Here is a 24,484-nt window from a genome sequence, read left to right on the forward strand (position 1 = left end):
ATGCGAGGACAAGTTTGGCCTTGGCTGAGACCTGCACTCTACTGTCACTTTTTCACTTTTTCATTGTTTTGTTTTTTGTGAGTGACAGCAAAGAGGAAAAGTGCGATAATAAGCACAACAATAATGAACAACAGAACAAGAAATAAACCTTACTTAACATTTGTGGCGCCCTCTATTGTTTGTGGTCAAAGTGCTTTGTAAGACATGGTAGCGTACGTGTCGTACAGATATCCTCGAAATGCAACAATCATTGGTCAATGTCTTACGGCCATTTAGTTGCTAGGTCCCATCCATGCTCCTGCGTTTTGCTCGATGGTGGGCATGTTTTTCAATCAATCTTGCGCATATTTTACACTCAGGTGCTTGTTGCTCCCCTTAAGGTGTGTACCAAATTTAGTGCTGATTCTGCAACGCACCCCAAAGTTACAGTTCCAGTAAATTTCAAGTCAGTCCGATCTATTGGATTCAATAACCGCGGTCAGAAAAACAACAGTACGGGCAACACTGTAGGGTTGCATGTTTTGACAAATTGTCACCCTTTTGTGAACAGCAGTTCAGGACTAGAAGAGTTAGCTTGCACAAACAAAAAAATGTAATTTCCGGATTATAGAGCGCACCGGTCTACAAGCCGCAGGTGTCCATGTCGTAACATGAGATATTTAATACTGTACATAGAAAGGTGTTAGACAGATTTTTTTCAACTTGTGATTAAATGTTTCTTTCCAAATAGCGCAGAATAGTCCGTGTAACATGGCTAGTTAAGCAGTAGGCGCCCAGAAAAGTCATTCATTGCTGTCGTCATCCTCCCTCCTGGGAACCTGGGAATTGAACAGCTTCATAATTCCTTCGTCACACACTTTGTCAGTCTCTCTCTTTCGTTGTCGCTCTCGGTGTCACTTTCAAATTAGCCCTTTAGCTTGTGCTGTCGTCTTCGTCACGCAGTAGTCCAGCCTTTCTGAACTTGTTGGTGATAGTGGATTTTGTTGACACGCTATAAAGAAAGACGCACGATAAACCTTTCAATCCTACCGCCTCTTGATGTTCCCAATGTCACCTGTTAGCTCTGTTGATGAGACGTGAGATGTTTTGGTTTTTTTTTCACCGGGGTCAACATCTACCGCGGTCTAAGCAGTTGAAACAGAAGCTGTAGTATTTCTAACACTTGATCAAACCTGAGATTGGTCAGATGAAAACACGATCTCTGCATAAGACTTCAAAACGTGATATTATTTCCTGAAGTTGCACTCTAAGAACTGTAGTTCTTTTAGCCATAAATTAGCCACATTACTGTATAAGTCGCAGGGTTTAGGTTAAGTTATAAAAACGTGCTTTGTGTTAACATTTTCGAGAGTCAACCGCTGATGACGACATAGACGGGCGACGTAACTCCAGAACCCGGTTGCCATTTTGTTTAGCTAGCTAATAGGATGCTAAGAAAGAAGGATATTTTGTGATGAAAAAAATATATATATATAAATTAAGAACACAGTTTGGACTCAAGTAGTGTATTAATAACAAGACAAAACACGGCCGTTTTGTACACTGACTGGAGAATACACACAAAATTACGGCGTAAATTTTTTACGTTAACCGGAAAACAGGCTAAACGGAGGCGATGCTAACCGTGGTAGATTCATTCAGTAATACAGTCAAACCTGTCTTAGCGGCCACCTTTATAGAACGGCCACCTGCCTATAGCAGCCACTGAAAAATCCCCCCCAGCAAAAGCATGTTCTAGACCCTGTGTATAGCAGTCACCTGTCCAACGCGGCCAGCGGCCACCCATTTTGTCTCCCTTGGTCAATATCTGACCGCATATAGCGGCCAAATTACCGACTCAAGTAGAAGCTTCATGCACGAAAAAGTTTGTTTTTTCAATTAATGAAGCCGTCGTGTGTAGACTTTAATTACTGAGTCCTAGCTCAGTCACAATCATTCACAAGATCCACACAAACTGTCAGTTGTTCCACATAAAAAAAGCCGTCTTCTTTGGAGCATGTTGCAGACAGTGACACCGTTTATTTCCTGGTGTGAGACAATGTGCACTGGTCAATACTGTAATGCCGCTTGTTGTGGGGAAGGAGAGACTCACGTCGCCGATGCACTTTAATCGTTTTTATTAACAGCAGTTTATTAACTTAGCAGTTCTTTACAACTTTTATCCGCAGTCCCACAGTGCCCTCTACTGGTCAGCATGTAACAGTATAATTATATGTATCTGCAAACACAACAAGCTTCTAATCACAGACATGTTAATATGTGCACGCACAAATTCAAAATGGCCACCAACCTGTCTATAACGGCCACCTGCCTATAGCGGCCACTTTTGCCGTTTCCCTTTAGTGGCCGCTATAGACAGGTTTGACTGTACCTATAAAACTCCACTTGGTGACAGAATTGCTTTGCAAAGTCCTCTCGTTAAAAATTGAGTAGTTTTAAGTTTATTCTAATTTTGACAGTGGTGAACTGCTTTTTACACATACGGTACATGAGGGGTAAGAATGTTGGAATATTACTTGCCTGTACATTTAATAAAGGTTGTATGATAGTGGCAGGTAAATTAATTCACTTTACTTTACAACAAAAAGAACATATATAAGTCATGGAGCTGGTTGGACTGAATTGTGTACAATTATGGAGCCGCTAAAATATCCGGCATGCCTTGAAGGGAGAGTGAGGGGGTGCCACAAGGTGTGGGAAGATTTGTCAGCAGTAAGTCTGATGGCTTGAGGATGAGCAGCCGTGACGAAAGAGTTGGCAATGCTGAGAACAGGACATTGTTTTAAATGAGTATGACAGATTGACTCGGTCCTGGACGAGGGAGCGAAAATGAATGAGTGTTTGGTTAAAATGGAACATAAGGAGGACAGCATCAGAGAAAGAGAGGGGAGGGCAAAAGGATGGATTGAAAGATGGGGCGACATGAACAGAATCTGTCCTGGCACTCTAGAAAACGTCTTTGACGGAGTAAAAATAATCTCTGCAAGCCACCTGAGAGAGTCAGTGTCACACAGCGTCCCACTTCAGCCTTTTTTTTTTTTTTTTTTTTTTTGTCCTAGTTACAACGTTTTAGAGCATTTTAAGACTAAAGCTAAAGACCGTTCTCTTATTTTATACACAGTTTGTTCAGACGACCCTTCTAGGACAGCCACAATGAATTGACGTGTGTGTATGTTCACCTTTTGTTTCAAGGGAACTTCTTTTTATAGCGAGGCATTCATCATGGTGTCAGATGCTGCAAAATTAGAAATTAATAATGTATCCTAGAAGGTACGCGTTACATAAGATGCAGTTTTAAAGACGTACACATATACAAGAGAAGCTTTCGAGAAGCTCGTATGCAAATACGAAGGACCTGTACACATTCTATATACCGTACTGACCCAAATATAAGACGACCTGTTTCTGGAAAAATGCTTTATAGCCCTTTAAGCGCCAAAGCCGCAAGATTGCTGAATTTAACAAGCCATGTTTGCAAATATGGTGCCTCATGTTGTTAATGCTTTACACCAATTGATGGCGGACTTCTATAACTTCAATCTGAGCAACATTTGTGGGCGTTTCTATGCAAAGTTTCAAGGTTTTGAAGCAGCGCGTCCGCTTGCCACGACAGTCCACACGCAGCATACTTATAAAAATAAATAGCGGTATACGCGGTACGATCCGCGGGAGACTCCTCTGCAAAAAAGTACACTGCTAATAGATTAATAGATAGATATGACCTGAGAACACCTGGATGAATGAGAATATTCACAGGCATGATCGATACTTTATATCTACTGTATCTCTATAATAATACCCGTTGAGGCAGCAGTGGTGTTCAAGATCCCGCTGTAAATGACGATGATGATGACTTGTCCTCTTCATCATGCGGTAGTCCAGCCTTTCAGAACTTGTTGGTGATAGTGGGTTTTTTATTTTTATTTTTTATTTTTGTCCTATCCAGCCAATGGGGCAGATATTATTGTTGATCGAAATGCCCTTACAAGCTAAACATGTAATAGAAGATTTTTGACCCACTATAAACCTTGCAGTCCTACCTCCACTTGATGTTCCCAGCATCACTCGTTAGCTCCCATGCAAGCAGTTTCTTTCTGTTTCTACACTTGATCAAACTTACTAAATGTTTGTCAGATCAAAACACGACCTCTGCATAAGACTTCAAAACGTGATATTTGCGTCCATGTCACTTTTTCCTGGAGCTACCCTCTAATCATCATGGGAACCGTTGTTCTTTTAGCCATAAATTAGCCACATCACTTTATAAGCAGCAGGGTTCAAAGCGTGAGAAAAAAGTAGCAGCTTATACACCGGAAATGACAGTAGGTTGTTGATGTGTTGATGACTCTCATTTGTTGATCATTGTCTTAAAATTAGCATCGTAACTCCTCTGTTTGCTGTCTTGCTAACAAACATTGAGACACTTTTTTCCCCAGTGGATGTCTTTGTCACGACTGCATCTCTGCAGATCACTGGTGTCTGCGATTGACAGGAAGAAAAGCTTGTCTGTGGAGAAGTTGTTTGACGCCGCCTATTGGTTTGCATACTTTATATAAATCTCCAGACCCCAACTGTAAGAATTTTTTTTCAGATTTTTTTCAAGGGGAAAAATACCGTCTTATATTGGGGTCAATATCATATTTGTGTCTTGACTTCTGATGTCTCTTTTTATCTGTTCCTTTTTTTTCTTTGATATGAGCTGGTGCGATGGAATGAGAAACCACAATAATGAAATGTGAAAAGGCTTTTTGCGTCTCAATTATTCATTACGCCTTCAGTTTTGGACTGAAAAAAGACTTGAGAGTTAGAGACTTTGCGAAAGCATAATTCAGTGTATCTGCCTTTTTAGATATGCTTTGGCCTTGAAAGACAACATGGGTCCACATTTCTGACAATGTGCAGCTTTAATTGGTTGGTCAGCTGTATTTCGGTCTGACTGGTCATCAGCCACAAACTGCGGGTCATTTCATGACGCGCATGTTTGTATGGTTTGCAGATATTCTTGTAAAAGATAAATGGTGTAACATTTTAAAGGAAACGCTGACTGAATAATACATAATCATGCTATTATAAACCATTTGTAACCGCCATTGTCCTAGACTTTGTACCTGAAAAGGAAGTTAACAAATGGAATAATTTTTGCTAACCCAAGGAATGTAATTCATCTCCACTGCCTCTTCAGCCGGCTGCTGATTGCCAGCATAGAGAGGCCTCAACCGCGGCACAAAAATCACATTAAGTGGGTGCACTCTGGTGATCCTGATCAGATTTCCCCCTTCCCCCTGCTGAGGCTGTTCCAATCACATTATTTTAGATTCTCCTGCTCCACTTTGCCGCCGCAAAACGTTCGCTATTCAATTGAGGCTTTCAAATGTAAGAAACACCACCTGATAGGGGAGGTAAAGCACATGTCGGTGGTGCTTTGCACAAACAAAGCAAAGGTCTGATATTGCCATTGTATCCCACCTGGGCAACCTGGGGAGAGACTTTACGTTCACATTGTTTTGTTCAGTTTTATTTGGACTCTGCTAAATTGTTTGTGTGCGTAACAGTAGGCTACCTGAGATGTCAGCATGGGCCAAAAATTGTATCCCTCGTTTTAGATTTGATGGAAGTTCTGACAAAATGCTCACAGTTTTGATTGAACTCACCTGATTTTTGTAATGTTTGCTGATGTCCCAATCAACATTGTGTTTCACTCCTTCAGTCGCTGCATGTGTGGTGTACAAAAGCAAATAACCATCACGGTGTTTCACAAGACACACAAATAAGCATATTCGTAAATAGAAGTCATGTAAAGTCAGAGCAAAAATACAACATACAAGCGCCATACTTACATTTAAATCCTTCAAATACGTATTTCGGAAAACACTATTAAAAAAAAAAAAAAAAAAAAAGAAGTCGGAAAAAAGTTCAGGAAACAATAAAATATGCCGAAAAGGGCACCTTTTTCGGTGTTTGCTTGCCAGCTGTTGCTCTCATTGACTGGAGTCAGGTATGGACACACTGGAAGTAACGAGCACACTTTTTACCAAAATGAAAGTTAAAACATTATTGGAGCTCGAAAGTGTGAAACGCAGGAATATTTGCCTCACAACAGAAAACTATAGATTTGTCATTTTCTCATACTGCTTTATCTAAAAGCTCCACCTGTGTAAGTGCCCAATTATTCAATAACAGCATAAATGTACCGCCAAGATTACGAAGCTTCCTCTGTTGCATGAAAATAAAATGGATAAGTAACATATGAAAGAGGGGGAAAGTCTATGACACATATTGGAATTTGTGAAGCGATAGCATTGTTGACACACGCCTGAATTCGCCAGGGGCTCCACACACCTCGGCCAGCCTCACTGACCCTTCCGCTCTGTGATGACTCAAAGGCAGACTTGCCCCTCTCCTCCCTGATTCTCCTGAACTCCAGACCAGCATCCCGGATAAAACTGCGAGGTGTTCCACCTAGAAGAATGTCCAGCGATATTCCACGGAGGGCGTGGCAGTGTGGGGCTTGCGAAAAAGCTAGCTTCTTGCTGATGTGTTTTGGATCATTGTCCTGCTGCAGAACCCAAGTTGGTTTCAGCTTGAGGTCACCAACAGATGGCCGGACATTCTTCTTCAGAATTTTTTGGTAGACAGCAGAATTCATGGTTCCATTTATCACAGCAAGTCTTCCAGGTCCTGAAGCAGCAAAACAGTCCTAGACGATCACACTACCACCACCATATTTTACAGTTGGTATGATGCTCTTTTTCTGAAATGTGGCGTTACTTTTATGCCAGATGTAATGGGACACACACCTTCCAAAAAGTTCAACGTTTCTCTCGTCAGACCACAGAGTATTTTCCCAAAGGTCTTGGGGATCATCAAGATGTTTACTGGCAAAATTGAGACCAGCCTTACTGTTTTTTTTGTTCAGCAGTGGTTTTGGTCTTGGAACTCTGTCATGCAGGCCGTTTTTGCCCAGTGTCTTTCTTATAGTGGAGGCATGAACACTGACCTTAACTGAGGCAAGTGAGACATGCAGTTCTTTGGATGTTGTTGTGGGGTCTTTTGTGACCTCTTGGATGAGTTGTCACTGCACTCTTGGGGCCATTTTGGTTGTTTGGCCACTGGGAAGGTTCACCACTGTTCCACGTTTTCGCCATTTGTGGATAATGGCTCTCACTGTGGTTCGCTGGAGTCCCAAAACTTTAGAAATGGATCTATAACCTTTTCCACACTGATTGATCTCAATTAATCTCTGTTAAATGATGTTTTAACGGACGGGGCAATCACTTTTTCCACACAAGGCCGTGTAGGTTTGGATTTTTATTCTCCCTTCATAAAAAGTTTATTTTAAAAACTGCATTTTGTGTTCAGTTGTGTTGTCATTCACTCATACTTAAATTTGTTTGATGATCTGAAACATTTAAGTGTGACAAACATGCAAAAAAATAAGAAATCAGGAAGGAGGCGAACAGTTTTTCACACCACTGTGTACCTGCTAATGTGCATGATTGCAGTCCAACATCAAGACAAACCCCTCTAAACACAATCCTTCAAACCTGACCACTCATTAATGTACACATGCTGTGTGTTGTTCACCTCAATTCGGAAACTCCATCAGTCCAAAATGTAATTGTTTTAGAGGAGCTTTTTTTGAAGTAATTGTCAAAGCAGTGCCAATGAGTGATTTTTGAGGTAAACTCTATTGAACCGCGCGGCCCAAACCTGGCATCAAATATTCATGCAGCTTATCGGTTTAGCCAGACAACAAAACAAATTCAAACGTTTACATTTAAATGATTGTATTTTACAAGAGCTTGCCTTGGATTGAGTAAAATGTGCAACCTCTGTAAGGGTAATTAGAGGGCAATGTTGAAGATATACAGTATGTTTTACTCCAGTCTGCCCCTTGACTCTCTGTCCTTCAGCGAGATGACTCCCTCATGGGTTCCTCAGATACCATGATAGTCTGCCTCAGGCCATCTCTGTCTCCTGCTGCCCTCCATCTCTCATTTTCCTTTCTTCTTGTGGTAATCACTCACATTTTTCTTCCCAGCTTTTCTCTGCTTCCGTGATGTTTTGGAGAAGAAGTGGCTACCTGTTCATCCAGCTTGTACATTTCTCCAGCTAGTCAGTTGGACTTTTGCACTCCATCCTTTCCTTTCTTGAAATTGCATCAATTTGGCTGATTATGCTACATTTTAAAACCTCCTTGTAATTCAACGCGCTCGTCTTGCTTCAGCTTGTTTGTCAGTTCTTCCTCCGGTCTAAGCATGACAAGGCTTTTGATAGTTCTGTATACAAAAATGAGCTTGGCAGACTGGAACTGTAGCAAGGTTTTCAATTACACAAGGATAAATGTGACTCTTTAAGTATTTTTCAGTGAGAAACATCTCTGCGGTAAGCACACATGTAGAATTACATTGGTTTTGAATCGCTTTTCCTTGCTGGGATTTGCTATATTCCAGTCGTCATTAAAAGGTCCCATATTGGCCTATTTTGTCACTTTAAATACAGTCATGCCTTGCCACGTCATGTTTCGAACATCGCGCCCTCACTCTATTGCTGTTTTTCAACAATTAATTCATTAATAAATGATTGCTGTTTTGTGGTTGAATATGTCCTATTATTTAAAAAATTTATATTTAAGGAAATTGTACATCTTATTGGCCTAAATTAAGCATTTTCAAGCATAACATTTTCTAAATGAACGAAAATACAAATATATAAGGCATGATATGAAGTGTAATTCAGTATCTGTGACTTGTGTCACCGGATGTGACGTCAGCTAGCTACAGTTGACTGTTAGCAGAGTGCAAGCAGCAGGTTAGCAGTGTAGAGAGTGGCCGACAGCAGCTCCTGTGTTCACTGCATGAGCTCTCTGCTTGTTCATAAAGCAGTTGAAGTGCATCGTAAATCTCTCCTTAACCACAAACAGCAGTAGTATAGTAATACTCTACACTGGTCACTAGGTGTCAGTAACGTTACACTGATGACACAATAGCCACCACAGGGGCTGTCAATGCTAACATGTGTCTTATTTACGTCTAAGATGGCTTATTTTCTATTATGTCTACTATATTGGGTAATACAAGTGTAAAGGTGACTATAGCGGTGTTGTTTCATTTGTACAGAGCTCTAATATTGTTAAAAAACGTATTTAGAAGGTCATAAACAGGTTTTATATGCTGTAACTATTAAAATATTTCATTTATCAATATTGAATCCTTCTTTGTGGAAATTCACTTCTCGCGGCCAGGTCTGGAACCAATTAAACAAGGGACGACTGTCAGTTTCAGAGGTCTCGATCTTTGCAACTTTGCTGGTCGATCGCAAGAACATTTTGAAACAAATGTATTATCACATCAGTGCCCTCACCACCCAGAGAGAGACCAACAGGCATGCATTTTGTCCCCTGAACACGCCCGTACACCTCGCCGCTATCCAGGAAGCAACCCGCAAGCCCCAGAAAGGATCCCAGTCCTCAAAACCCGGTCGGAGGTACAGTAGTGCACCGTGCTAGCAAAAAGGTCAACCGAGAGATGGAGTGAGTGACAGAGTGCTGCAGCGATGTGCCTGTGCACACAACAGTAATTACTGCACGTTAATAGGGCTCAAAGTTAAGGCACAAATATAACACTATAGACGTGCACCACCAAAAAAATCTTTGAGCTGCGACGACGCCACTCATGTAAGGGCTGACTGTTGCGGCTTGATCAGTCCCTCTCTCCTCAATCTGCATTGCTCGCCCACTACACTGAGCCAACATGTTAAATACTTGTGGTTTGCCCATGGAGCCGACGCCACAAGCCCAGCCCCGACCAAGAACCACAAAAGTCGCTGATACAAAGTAGCCGGTGGACTGGTCCAAAACCAGTCCAGTTCCTAACTGAACCGTAGTGTGCCGCTTGGAAACTATTATACGATGAATCTCTGCAGTCTTCCGTGTCACAAGTAACATGTAAAACAGTGTCTTTGTCCCTTGTGTTTAGGATTGGAGCAGAGAGGAGGCGTTGTTGCAGCAGCTGAAGGAGAAAGATGAGTTGATCGTCAGACTCCAAAGTGAACTGGTATGACTCGACATATTGCTAAACATGCACAAACCAGCCACAAAGATTTCATGGATTTGTGAGAGAAAGTTGAAGATGATAGTGGAGGGCACTGTTGAACACCTAGCTACCAAATACCACCATTGGTTCTAAATCAGGTGATGTCATTGTGTAATTTGCACATTTTTATGGTCACTGTGTGAGCAAAAAACATGAGAAGCAAAACAAATATATTTAGGAATACAATTGAACTTTCTTGCCTTGCTTTTTTTGTGTTTGTTTTTACATCACAAGCAAGACCGCTTAAGTGCTGTTCATTGAAATTGTCCAAAAGTGTCCAGTGAAGACCAGAAAAAGACTTAAAAAAATAAAATAAAAATCTGGAGCAGCCGTGTGCAAAGTGTGGCCCGTGTCAGATTTTTTTAATCTTTTTTTTTTTTTTTTTTTAATATTGGTAAAACATTTTGGAAAATTTGGTTCGGAAAAAGTTGTGAGATTCGGGAAAAGTAATAATATGCTCTGTGATGTATAACACAAAGCTGTGATGCACACTGTTTTTTCTTTAACTATATATAGCTTGTTAGCATATCTCCAGGGGTTGGTTTACAAAATGTCAAATATCAAAGTGGCCCCCGTATCCTTTCATTTAACCGTATGCGGCCCTCGCTGGGAAAAGTTTGGACGTCCCTGATCGCTAAGTCACAGTCGCTAAGTTGGCATGACTGCTCCCACCTGCCACGTCTTCTTATTCAACGGCAGACCAGGTGTTTATGAACGATAAGCTCGGTTCACAGACAGTCCCCTTATAATGTGTTCATGAGCGAGGGTGAACCAGTGGCGCCACATCTGTTTGTGGCAGGCTGCCACAAATAATCAATGTATGGAAAACACCGTGGGTAGAAATGTTTCATCTCACAGAACGATCTTTGTATTGAGTTGGATGGACTTTTTTTTTTCTTAAGTATGCCCAAATTATGCAAGCAAAATGTCCCAATCCTTAACTTTGACTTGAATAATTAAAGCAACTTGAATGCTTTGGATTTATTTTAATGCATATGAATTAAGGATTAATTGCCTTTGAAGCGAAGATCTTTTTTTTTTTTTTTTTAACCCCCCTTTGACAAAAATATGGTCAAATTATAGTTTTACGAAAATAGCAAGTATGACTTCTTAATAAGTACAAATTATGTCTCTGTGACAAAGTACCACGACACAGTGACTCAAAAGCCCATCGGCAAAACAATTGAATTATGATTCACGGAGGTGTGTCTCGATTATTTGCCCAAATAGTGTACACACAACACCACATGAGTGTTATCCTCCACCTATGAGGAAGATGTTGAATCCCCTTCATAATTGCGCCTTGCAACAACAATATTGTTGTCACTTGTTTGTCGTCCACACGTCTGTAATTTGTCACTTGCTCTATCGAAGCAGCGCAAACGCAGACATAATGCCAGGCCTCAGCAGGATAATGTGCCAGCGTTACGTCTGCACATAATGAGACATGCCAGTCATATCCACTGACTTGAATCTCATTTGGCATCTGTTTCTGATTTGCGTTTCTGCCGCTCGCATCTCAATCTCTTTCAGCTTCGCTTTTGAATGTTAAGAACGTCTCTTCTCGTCTCATCCCACGCTTTTACTTGCGTTCGAGGTGTTATAGGTTGCAGGAATAGCAATAACGAAGCAAAGATCATGATGAACTCAGCCATTTACGTGTATAAACATCCTGCTGCTAAGATGAGAAAATACATGCAGTGCCCTGTAGACCATAGAAGCCCAGTCATGTTCATCATGCACCTTGATGGCTAGTGACTAACTTAGTGACGAATCAAGCTACAACCAAGTGACTATAGTATTTCCTCATATAGCCCCCCGCACGCACCAATTTTATTTCAAGCTTATTTCAACCACGTTGCTAAGCAAAACAGCAGCACCTACTGAGTCGTAAACAGTTCCTCAGACAAACGAATATGTGAAGTCTTACGAGTCTAAACGAGTTACCGGCGTCGTTTTAAAGATGATCTCACGTTATGCGTAGAGGTGTCCCGATACAACTTTTTCACTTTTGATCCGATTCGGATATTGCAGCCTTGAATATCGGGAGATACCGATAACTATCTGATATCAACACAGATCAAACACATTTTATTCCTTGTTTAGTAGCGTGGGATGTTAGAAAAGATCAATTTACTTGTTGATGCATCTGGTGTATAGTTTTATCCGCATTAGGCCTAATGTAGTGCAGCTCGACGTGCTCAATGAAGCCTTTAAACCCGACTAGGCCTGTCACGATAATTGATAAATCAATTAATGGAACAATACAAAAAAATGAAGTTGATAATTTTGCCGGTCTCGATAAATTGACGTGCATGCATGCGTGTTTGTTTTCCTCGTCTCTCTTTACTATACGGGCTGGATGACAAGAGGTTTCACTCTGCATCTGTCTGTGCCTGTTAAATACGCTTGAGAAGTTAAAGTTTATTGTTTTTGATACAGTGCGATGCAGTCATTATTATGCCATATAACTAAAAGAAAAAATGGCGACCAGTCCAGGGTGCACCACGCCTCTCGGCCGAAGTCAGCTGGGATAGGCTCCATCATATTTATTCATATGTATTTATTTATATATCTTCATTATTTATAGGTGAAAAATAAAATATATATATTTACAATAGTTTTTAATGTAACTGTAAAAATAAATGCCCCACCCAAATAGACAAATCATGGTCATTTGACTTGGTTTAAAGAAACTAAACTGTTTCACTTGACATATATATTATTTATAATAATATAATAATGGTACCAAATAATTCTAAAATTATTTAATGTTTGTTTGTTTTAATTTATTGCTTAATTTCTTCCCTTTATAGATAATGACACTTGGTTAAATAGTTTATACTACAATATACAGTGTGTCAATTGAAACGGTGTGGTATTTCAAATGGCTATGATGTGTCTATTGGCAAGGGATTAATTATGGGGATTTTTAGAATACAGTCGTCCCTCACCACGTTGCAGTTCATTGCATTTTCAAAAAATGCATTAATAAATCATGTTGCTCGGTGGTTGACTATGGCCAATTTTTGGTAAAAAAAATATGCATATTTAAGCAAATGCAACATAGTTCTTGCCGGAATTAATTTTCATTTTCAAGCATAACAATGGCTAAATGAACTAAAATACAAATAAAAGGCATTAAGAAAACACCATTCAGATTGTGATATGTAGTATTAGACACTGCTCAGTAGGTGTCAGTAATTTTTGGTGAGACATACGCAACAGACTTGATTGCTGGAAAAACAGGCATTTATTGCAGGTCTGAATACGGCCTTTTATTAGTCTGCATATTGAAGCAAATGTTACTGATTTAAATGTTACTGCCTAAACTAAGCGTTTTCAAGCATAAAAATGGCCAATTGACCTATAGCACAAATATAAGGCCTTCATAAGACGCATTCACTGTGACACTGAATGATATGTAGTATTCTACAGTGGCCACTAGGTGTCAGTGATGTTATTGTAATGACTCCCAAATGCCAGACTTGGTTGCTGGAACAACAGGCTGTTATTGCAGGCTTGAATTATCTCACAACAGGCACAATAATCCCTACCCAAAACGGGTCACTGTTGTGGCCGTAACCCACACCAAGCTGAAACACAACTCTGAACCCCTGATATCACTCCCTGTCCTCCACACATCCAGAACACATTTACTGCAAAACACATAAGCTCGAGTCTTATTTAGGTCTTAAATGGCAAATTTTCTCTGTTTATGTCTACTATATTGGCTAATACGAGTGTAAAGGTGACTGTAGGGGTGCTATTTCATGTCTAAAGGGCTCTAATAATGTTATTTTAGAAGGCCGTAGACAGGTTTTCTATGCTCTAACTACGAAAATATTCTATTTATGAATAAAGAATCCAACTTCACCGAAATTCGCTTCTCACGGTCCGATCTGCAACCAGTCAATTGCAATAAATGAGGGATTACTGTACTATTAAACAATTTTACTTAGATTTTGTCCAGTTTGAGCTTGTAAATAATGATAATATATAATATACTCTGTATTGCCAAGGGTATTCACTCATCTACGTGTACACCCATATTAACTTAAGTGATATTCCATTGTCAATTAGGCTCCACCCTTTGTGTGTTTGAAGCTCGGTAGTAAAATAGTTTGGAGGTGGTGTAGATAGTTTGAGAACCATTGCATTAAAGTACAGTCAAACCTGACTTAGCGGCCACCTTTATAGAAGGGCCACCTGCCTATAGCAGCCACTGAAAAATCCCCCCCCAGCAAATTTACATGTTCTGGACTCTGTGTATAGCAGTCACCTGTCCAACGCAGCCAGCAGCCACCCACTCCCACAGCCACTCCCTTGGTCAATATCTGACTGCATATAGCGGCCAAATTACCAACTCAAGTAGAAGCTTCATGCACGAAAAAGTTTTGTTTTTCAATCAATGAAGCCGTCGTGTGTAGACTTTAATTACTGAGTCCTATCTCAGTCACAATCATTCACAAGATCCACACAAACTGTCAGTTGTTCCACATAAAAAAGCCATCTTCTTTTGAGCTTGCTATTTCCTGGTCAAACATGTAACTTTAAGAGCATTTGCACCAAAACATTACGGCAAAGTAGGCTGGGAACAGGACGTGCTCCCAGCGACGCTACAAAAAAAAAAAAAAAACATACGCTAGCATGCATGCGGCAGCGGGAGCAAAACTGAGTTCGGTTGTACTTAACTGAAGTATTTTATCAGTTATCAGTTATTATTAAGCCTCTAGCTTCCTTTTAGTAAGTAAAAACCTTGGCTATGATTGCACTACATTGTCATGTAGACCTACAAAGTACACTTGGAAGAACAAGAGGTGAATAAATGTATTGTAACTGATGTGAAACTGATGAGGGGTAGGATTAAATAAGCTTTGCTTCTTCCTACTCCTTTTTGGACATGCAAAATTGTGAATTGTACTATGTGATGTGCTACTGTTTGACTCATGCATGTTCAGGATTAAAACCATGAACCATGATAATAACAAGCCTAGTAGTGCTGTACAACTTTTATCAGCAGTCCGCAGTGCCCTCTACTGGTCAACATTATTATTATTTGTTTCCCTTTTTTTCCCTTTTTTTTCCTCTACTGGTCAACATTCAAACTGGACGCCAACCTGTCTATAGAGGCCGCCTGTCTATAGCGGCCACTTTTGCAGACTCCCTCTAGTGGCCGCTATAGACAAGTTTGACTGTATTTCCTGTCTTGTGTGTGTACAATGTATTGTATGTGTTCATGGGTTTCCTGCTCTCCTTGCATTTGGTTGTGCATGCGTTCTTTGAGAAGACACAGCCTCCATAAAGCATATCTGGTATACGTAACAGTTAACTTGTCAAACCCTGTGTCGCCACTGCATTTTCTGACTTAAAATTGACAGAGGCGTTGGTTTCAGCAGGGTGGTTTTGTTTATATGTGGTGTGTTGAGAGAGTAGGGAAACCTTGCCTGCCGCTTGCCAAGTGTAAGTGCAGCAGCACTTTGAAGGAAAGGGCGACTCGTAGCCAAAAGCTCCTCCTGACTCCGTGTGTAAATCTGCCAGTGGAAACCTATTAATTATCTCCTACAAGGACCTGCTAGCTGGCTAGCTGGCTGGCTGGCCATCACTTCGCTGTCACATTTTATGACTTTTCTGCGCTGCCTTGCTGATGCTTTTTGCTAAAGGACTTTGCTTCAACTGTAACATGCATCTGTGAAAGTACTTGCTTTTCAGATGGCCGGTCGTGTCATTTTTTTTAACTGTCCTGTCTGCTTCATTTTTCCAGATTGGATCAGGGCATGAAATAGTGACGTTGGGTCTGTTTTCCATTGAATAAATCAGGGTATTTACGCTGTAACTTTTAACAGGGTTTGTATAGTTGCATCTACTTTTTTTCCTAATATTTTATATTTGTATTGGTCATTTTATAATCCTTTTACTATTTTAGGGAGACCATTTTTTAACATCTGTCCTGGGACAACAGATGAAAAATAGCCCTTTGGCTAATTCTGGTGTGTTTGCAGCAATGCTATTTAATGCGCACTGTCCCTGTCAAATAAACCAATACAAAATAAAAATAAAAAATGAAAGGAAGCAAGGCACTGCATAAAAAGACCTGTATCCAGCACTGCATACAGCCACATATTTCTGAGATATTTAGGCTTAAGCAGGGATAGGGCTACTTTGATATTTTTGTAAAACACATGTTGATATGCTAAATAGTTATATATATATATATATATATATATATATATATATATATATATATATATATATATATATATATATATATATATATATATATATATAAAACTGCTTTAAAAAAACATTTTTTTTCCTTTAGTATTTCACCACTATGCTGCTAAAATGACATTGTTTTTCCTCATCATGTTATCATTTCATTCCCATAAAGTCGTGGCTTTTTTTTCTCGTTAGAATACCACTTTTTTCTCTCAATAGTTTGACTTTATTCTCAAAAAATCACAGCTTTGTTTCCATTTCTGCAGTTGTTTTTTTTTATTTTCTTGAAAATATTATTCTCGTAATTGTGACTTTATTCCTATAATATTTGTACTTTATTCTTGTAACATAACTTTTCCGCAACCTAATTTTCCATAAATTACAACTTCATTCATTATTTTGTTTGTTTTTCATAATATTCCGACTTATAATTATTATGACTTACAATTATTTCTTGAATGTCTTGACTAGACGCTCCTAAAGTGACGTTATTATTCCTTACAATAGTACATTATTCTTGTAAAACTACAGTATGACCTTTTCTCGTTAGATTACAACTTTTTAAAATATTTTGTTTTTATTTCTGTAAAATTCTGACTGGTTTCTCCACTTGCTGTGATGCATTTATTTTAGTTTTCTAGAATGTGGCGCAGGTCAATGGGAAAAAAAAAAAAAAAAAAGCTGTGGTCCACAAATAGCCCTCGGGCAGCACTTTGGACATCCCCGGAATAAATCAACACCGCACCCAAATGCTACCCTCCCATGTGTCATGTTAAACGTTGTCGCAGGCACAGCATCTGTATAGCTGAAGTTTGCAGTGGAGCTAAAACGGTGCAGGTAGTGCATAGAGACATGATACGATTTGAAGCGACAAAGCCCCACCCAGTAAAATGACGTTGCAGCTGGGTGCAAAACATGTCATGCACCAGTTTCCCGTGGTGGCACAGGACTGGGGAAGGTTAATACGACCTCACCGCGCATATGAAGCAGCATCACACGGGGAACTCCCACAAGATGACAAAAAGCCTTTTCTCAAATTCCACACTACAAAATCAATACTACAAGTATGTATGATTTGTGTTGATGTTAGATCAATATTGGTATCAGCCGATATTCAAGGCTGCAATATCGCATTGGAAGTGAAAAACGTGTATCAGGACACACCTAATAACATGTATAATAGTATCCATTTCAATTAATTCTCATGTATTTGCAGAAAAATTAAAAAAATGTGTTTGATAGTGTAATAAAAAAATATTTTTTCAATTAAAGGCCTCCCTCCAAATAAAGGCCTAACCCCTAATAGATGCCTGGTACTTAATGAGGAAATAGGCTATGTTCACATATGCCCTCATCCATGAACTTTTTACAGCGTCTTTTCATTTGCTTGATAATTCCAATTAAGGTTAATGAACTTTTTCGTATCTCGCAGCCGCAGCCCCGCAACGCCCAATTCTGTTCTCTAAGCAATGATGAGTGCAGGGGAGCAATGTCAGAATGATTGGTTACCGTGTTGATAAAAGGCTCCCGGGGTAAATAGTGCAGAATTCATGATACTTGCAACCTCGCCTTATTCCAAACAATGGCGTGCAGATAAAATGAAGAGTCTGCGGTTCTCCATGGTGAAGGTAAAAGCTGCGTGCTCTGTGCATCATGTCTGTATCTCTGCAAACGTATTAATGATCTCAAAGAAGGACATTCAAAGCTCGCTGTTTTCCTCCTGTCATCAACGGAACACCTTTGTCACACAGGTCAGTGGTTCTCAACTCGTTTGGTTGCGGGACTCGCCACCATCCTTCAGTGACAAATGGCAACCCAAATTGCGGCAATTTTTCAGCACAAACTATTCAAATGTCATATTTAAAGGGACTGTTTGCAACACAACATGAGCTGCCTCGGTGAGACGCTGTCCTTGCTTTGTGGCACGCTCTAAACATGGCACGCACCTTGTAGCGAGCGAATAGCATAGACGAGGATGCGAGGTGCATTCACGGACATGAGGTATTTACATTATTTGCCCAGGCAAAGACCTGCAACTCCCTGAAAGCGGAGCCACTACCCACCACCCTTAAAAACAGAAGAGCGCTTGTGTCATATAGAGGATCTTTCACTAGCATTTTTGCGTGAGGTCCTTAATTCTCTGAACTCTTTGACCTCGCGGATGAGGAAAATCCATGGCGCAGCGCGATGACGGTGTCACGCCACCAAACCAGATGTGTGATCGATAATGTTCACCATGATTTTGTCATTTTATCGTCACATTGTTTCCCATTTTTGAGGCAGGCAGGCAGTCATCTGCTTTCAAAATCGAAAGTAAACAGCCAATGAAACATCACTTTCCTGTTGGTGGAAATTCAATGAAATTCATGAAAAGCATGAACAGCCGTTTGTTTGCAGAGGGAAATGTAAGCCAGCAGTGCCTTCGGGTGGCCAACTGATGCAAACATGCACATCATGCCTGTGAAAGGCCAACACGGGCCTCTTTCCTCTGGGGGATGAAGCATGTCATTCAGCTTTCTTGAGGTGTACAAAAATATTTTTTTGGAATAGGACACATTATTTGTTGTGTGCAGTTTGTAAATGGTAACTGCCTTAGGCCTCGCCTGGCTTTTGAGGGTAAATAATTATTGGAATAGCTATTTGACTGCATTTACTGTACATTTGTTGTTTGCTTAATCTGCATCGTTTGAATAATGCATTTTATATTTGCATTCTAAATTATAAGTAAGGTTCATTCATTACACGTTTACAGGGACCAATGTTTTTATACACTTTGTCAAAATGTCAAAGTAGCTACAGTCACACACTGGGAGGCAAGATACAGTTTTTAAGGTGAGCTACAGAAGAGCAAAAAAATGCAAAAAAAAGTCTCTTGGACTCCAAAGGGTTAAAAACAGCAGAGCTCTGCTGTCCAGCTTTATGAGCGCTCAGGTTTCCAGGATGACAAAGCAGAAAAAAGGATTAATGCTCATGGAATTTGCCGAGAGTTGCAGTAGCTCGGTGTGGTGCGAGTGGGCGCGACACATGGGGGTCTGCAGGCGGAGTGGGGGAGCGTGCGACTGTTATAATTAATCTCCATTTGATGTTCGCCTTTTCTCTTTTTGGACACGGCTGACTGTGTGTGTGTGTGTGTGTGTGTGTGTGTGTGTGTGTGTGTGTGTTTTGTATGCAGGAGAGTGCCAAAGCTGCCCTGAAGATGAAAGACGGCCATGCGACTGACCACGCTACACAGACAGAACACATGGGGCCGGAGGTGAGAGAGAGAGAGGGAGAGCATCACGAAATAGTGGCTCACAAAAATCTTCCCTTCTCGCCTATAACATCCCGTCTTTTAAAACATATTTTATGCTCGGCCGCAACGTCCGTCTCTCTGCTTATTTTCTTTTCCATCTCTTTAAGAGCATCTTTTCATGGGGAGCTAAAGCTCTAATCCATCATGCTCCTTGTGAAACTGCCGTGACATTCATAAGATAGTCCGCTACCTCCTCCTCCTACTCCTCGATTCCCACAATGCTCACGGAGGACGCTGCGCTGTATCCTACCTGCATGCCTGCCTAACGCCCTCAGTTGACATGGCCTCCTTGGCTTCACCGGTGGCTGACAGTATGGGAACGCAGTCCATGTAATGAATGTCTTCCTGCAGAGAAAACAAGAACAGCGTGTTAGGGTCAGGTTCTCTTCTTTATAACTCACAGTTTGGGATGCCTGCACACGGCCAACAGAGGCAGGGAATGAAGAACATCTTTTCCACCTAACTGCTGCAGCTACCTTCAAAATAGGACATGACGCTCATTTATCTCTGTCTCTTACAGCAGGACCATTAGTGTTTTTGTAGTGTGTCCTTAAAAACAGCAGAACGCTCCTCTCTCAAACAGATCTTACATTAGTGTTTTTGCAGTATGTTATTAAAAACAGCAGAGCGCTCCTGGCATATAAAGAATCTTTGGCTAGCATTTTTGCAGTCAGTCCTTGAAAAAAACAGCAGAGTGCTTCTGTCCCGAACAGAATCTTTGATTAGCGTTTTTGCCGTATGTCCTTAAAAACAGTAGAGCGGTCCCGGCATATAAAGGTTCTTTGGCTAGCATTGTTGCAGTTGGTCCTTGAAAAAAAAACAACAGAGTGCTTCTGTCCCGAACAGAATCTTTGTTAGTGTTTTTGCAGTATGTCCTTAAAAACAGCAAGGTCTGTTATAAAAAAGACCTTTCACAAGCATTTTTGGACTCGTTCCTTTGAAACAGCCAAGTTGTCCGGTCTTGATATAGAATCTTTCACTAGCATTTTGCAGTGGATCTGTAAAAACAATAGCGCGCTCCTGTCAATAAAGATTATCTTTGAGTAGCATTTTTGCCATAGTTTCTTAGAAACAGCCAAATTCTCCGGACTTATAGAGAACGTTTCACTAGCATTTTTGCAGTTGGTCCTTAAAAACAACTAGATGATTGCAATGTCTGAATACATTGTGTGTGAATGCCCAAGCCAAATGAGGTGGGGGAAAAACAACAATGAGCAAAAAAAAGAAATAATAAAAGGAAAAAAAGGAATACAAATTATATGTGACGTACAGTATAAGAGTACTCAAGACTATGAAATCATGAAGGACAAAATATGTATGATGTACTGTATGTTAAATGTTATGGGTAACCTTAATGTCTGGGTTGTGCTAAATGATTTGATGTTGGAATTGTTAGAATTGGTTGAAAAATGTGGAAGTACTTGAGTAATTAAGATCAAAGGAATATCCTTAAATTAATTCGTTTTCTGGAAAAATGGGAATTTTGGGAAAAAAATTAAATTTTTAAATGTGAAAAATAGATATCCTTAATTGTGCTGAACAATTTGATGTTGGATTTCTTGGAATTGGTTGAAAAATGTTGTAGTGGAGTAATTAAGATCAAAGGAAATTACAGTAATTAAGATCAAAGGAAAAGTTTGAATTTTTGGAACGTAAATTTTTAAGCCCTGGATGTGTGGAATGTTTTCATGGTGGAATGGTTTGAATTGGTTGAAAATTTTCAAATGGTGGAAGTTTAAAAAATGGCCCGTTCATTTTCATTGGGAAAAAGTCTGTGACATTTTTTGATTTTTGGAAAATATGGGCATTTTTTTGAAAAAACAGAAATGGTTGCTTACGATTTCCGAACGAGCTGCACGATTTGATGCTTAAATGGTGTGAATTGGTTGGAAAATGAAGGAGGAGTTAGCGGACAAAATACAGCAGAACAAATAAAAAATATCGTGGAGAAACTTGTAAAGGATCTTTGGCTCATGTTTTTGCTGTAGATCTGTAAAAGTAGTCAAGAACTGCTGTCATATAGAGGATCTTTGGTTAGCTTTTTCCAGTAGATCCTTAATAGCAACAAAGCGCTATCACAAAGCGGATCTTTGCCTAGTATTTTTGCACCCTGAAAAATCAGGACAGCACTCCTGTCACGTAGGCGATCTTTGACTAGCATTTTTGCAGTCGGGCCTGAACAACAACGCAGCGCTTCTGTCATGCAGAGCCTCTATGAGTTGCGTTTTTGCCGTAGTTCTTTGGAAAGAGTCAAGCACTCGTGGTATATAGAAGATCTTTGACTATCGTTTTTGCAGCAGATCCTTGAAAACAGCACAGCACTTCTGTCATACAGAAAATCCTTGACTGCAGTACATGTTGTCTTACAAAGGTTGCATTGTGCTGATGCATTTCCGTCTTCTTTCCCCCCCCGTTGACATGCTTTGAGTGCACCATGAAGCACCATATTCAAATGGCAAGTGGGTGATTCTGCTCTACCAGTTAATGCTGTCCATTGCAAGCCCAGCTCCACCTCTGTGGCTGCTCATTGTTTCTGAGCTTCAGGTGCTGCAGATGGAAATGACAGATGGTCCCATGTGTGTTTCTGACTTTGGGACTTTGGAAAGAAGGTTGTCTTCGTATATTTTTTTTCTTTCTCCCACACGGAACTATATAAACCTTTAGATCAGTGATTCTCAACTGGTGGAGCTGCTTTCAGTGGGTGGCGGGGTCTTTAACAACAGAAAAAATGGTCTAATGACACAGATGTGCGTCTGCTGTTCGCTTGCTACGCCACCACGAGGTGCGTGCCATGTTTGTGAGCGAGTTGAGTGGGAGGGAAAGGACAAGTGTGTGGACTTAAGGCACCGTCTGTCCAACACACAGCTAGATAGCGACATACAGTATCTACTGGAAAAGAGCGCGGCTTAAAGCGAAAGCTCACATTATGTTGCATGGGGGAATTCCGCCCACAATGGAGACTATCCGGTACAGTATGGCGGTACTGTTTAACGCCCAATTGGATCAATTGGTCCCGGCAGATGGGTGGTCTACAGAAGCAATGGTACTAATATTATTAAACTTAGCTACTGAGTGTTGAATCAGAGCAACTGAACTTGCTTGATTTTTCACTTCTTGTTTCACTTTTCCTTCAGGCCCATGTGCCAATGCTCTGATGAAACAACTCCCCAGATATGACATGTACTGAAAACCTTTACGCAGACTTTTTGTTCAAATAATTGTTGAATTTGTGGACAAAAATGTATTTCTGCTGAACTGATCACGAAACTCGTTTTGTGCTGGCACACCGTGTTATTTTGCACTACCTCAAATTTAAACAGCACTTTTGCAACTGGCTCAAAATTACACCGCTGGTGCTTAGCAAAGGCTCCTGCACACGTGTAGTACCTGGGGAGCAGCTTGCATGTTCAGCAGGAAGAGTTGCGGGATATAGTGCTTGCAACACCTTCAAAAGTTTTACTGTAAAAAATGAAAGAAGTCATGGAATTAAATACAGTAAATTAGACATTTGAGAAGTTGACAATCAAAAATGTCCGCAAGTTGGGTCGCCGCTTGTCATTGAAGGGCAATGGCCGCTACACACGGAGGCGACAGACAGCTCCGATTGGCGGAACTCGTCGCCAACGCGTAGCAAACCCTGTACTCGGGAGGCGACGAGCGGCTGTGACCAGCTACACTGGTGAGCGACGCGTTCACATCCAGAGCGAATTGTACCAGTCTCCCACGGTTTTGATTGGCTGTCAGATGTGGTGGGAATTTGATGTTATCAAAGTAGTTCAGAGGAGGAAAAGCGGCCGGCGTTGATCGAGCACTCTTGCTAGTATTGAAGTAAAACTTACATAAACGTCTGTGGAAATTAATGTCAACTTACCGGATATGTTCACTCTGGCGCCAGTGAGTTTTTTTTCTTTATATCTCTATATTCTTCTTTAGAAATGTCAAATAGCTTCGGGGACGGCAAGTATTACTTTTTCCCCCCATGTGTACCTGCGAGAGCGTACTGATTAGCATCCTGTCTGCTCATTGGGCGATCAGTGAAACTCCCGCTGAGTGGTCCTCATCCGGGTGACAGCGATGAAAAGTTGAATGTTTTTCAACTTTTCTGGAGCGCGGCGCAACACAGCATGTGCACGATGACATGCATGAGCACAAACTTTCACACGCACGGATTTCGCAGGTCGCTTGGCTGGACGGTGAATCGCGATAATCGCCCTGTCGTGCAGGTTCCATTGAAAATGAATGGAGGGCAGGCGATGTCGCCTCCCGTGTGCGGAGCCCATGGTGGAGGGCCCCCGCAGCCAAACCAGTTGAGAACCGCTGATTTAGATGACAGTGTGTAGAATAGCAAATGAAACAGCTGACTGAGTTCAGCTTCTGTATATATTCAAGTGGGTGGCAGCAAGACAAATTGAAGGTATTCACGGTGGATTAGTGTATTTACCCTTGAACAACACGCACCTCATTTATTGAGAGACTACAGATATACTACAGACTACAGACATACCTGCATCCCTGATGGTATGTAGTTTATTGGGAGAATGGCTTTATAAAGATGCTGTTACGACCCAAATACTGCACCACATTCTGTCTTGCTGCAACTGTCATGCTACCGGATACTATCACATATACAGCGCATTTTCCCATAACCCATGTTGCTATTTTAAAACTGTGTGGGATTTTTTGAAAGTAACATTTTAACAAGTTTAACTGTCCTACAAGTGTAAAAAGAACCACTCGGAACAGTAAAATGAACGTTAGTGATGAAGACAATGCAAAAGTGAATACAGGTGTGTCTCACTTTTCAGCAATGTCACAATAAATGTCACACAAATGTACAAGGTAGTTAACCACTTAATACTAAAATGTAACAAAAAAACAA

At 40.6% G+C, this 24,484-nt stretch overlaps 1 protein-coding gene across 12 annotated transcripts in view; it reads left to right on the forward strand.

Moving 5' to 3' along the window:
* ccser1 (coiled-coil serine-rich protein 1) overlaps window positions 1–24,484 on the forward strand; it is a 140,072-nt gene that overhangs the window by 51,863 nt on the left and 63,725 nt on the right. For 8 of the 12 annotated variants that reach the window (XR_008570094.1, XM_054774139.1, XM_054774138.1 and 5 more), the window contains exons 9-10: window positions 9,978–10,055; window positions 19,486–19,566. Coding sequence is in view for 11 of the 12 variants with exons in the window: in XM_054774139.1 (XP_054630114.1) it covers window positions 9,978–10,055; window positions 19,486–19,566 (159 nt within the window). In the remaining variant the exon portion in view is untranslated. The remainder of the gene's footprint in view (window positions 1–9,977; window positions 10,056–19,485; window positions 19,567–24,484) is intronic. The other 4 variants (XM_054774141.1, XM_054774144.1, XM_054774147.1 and 1 more) reach the window with 1 other exon arrangement.

This window comes from Dunckerocampus dactyliophorus, chromosome 4, assembly GCF_027744805.1.
Source record: "Dunckerocampus dactyliophorus isolate RoL2022-P2 chromosome 4, RoL_Ddac_1.1, whole genome shotgun sequence".
NCBI classification, from domain to species: Eukaryota; Metazoa; Chordata; class Actinopteri; order Syngnathiformes; family Syngnathidae; genus Dunckerocampus; species Dunckerocampus dactyliophorus.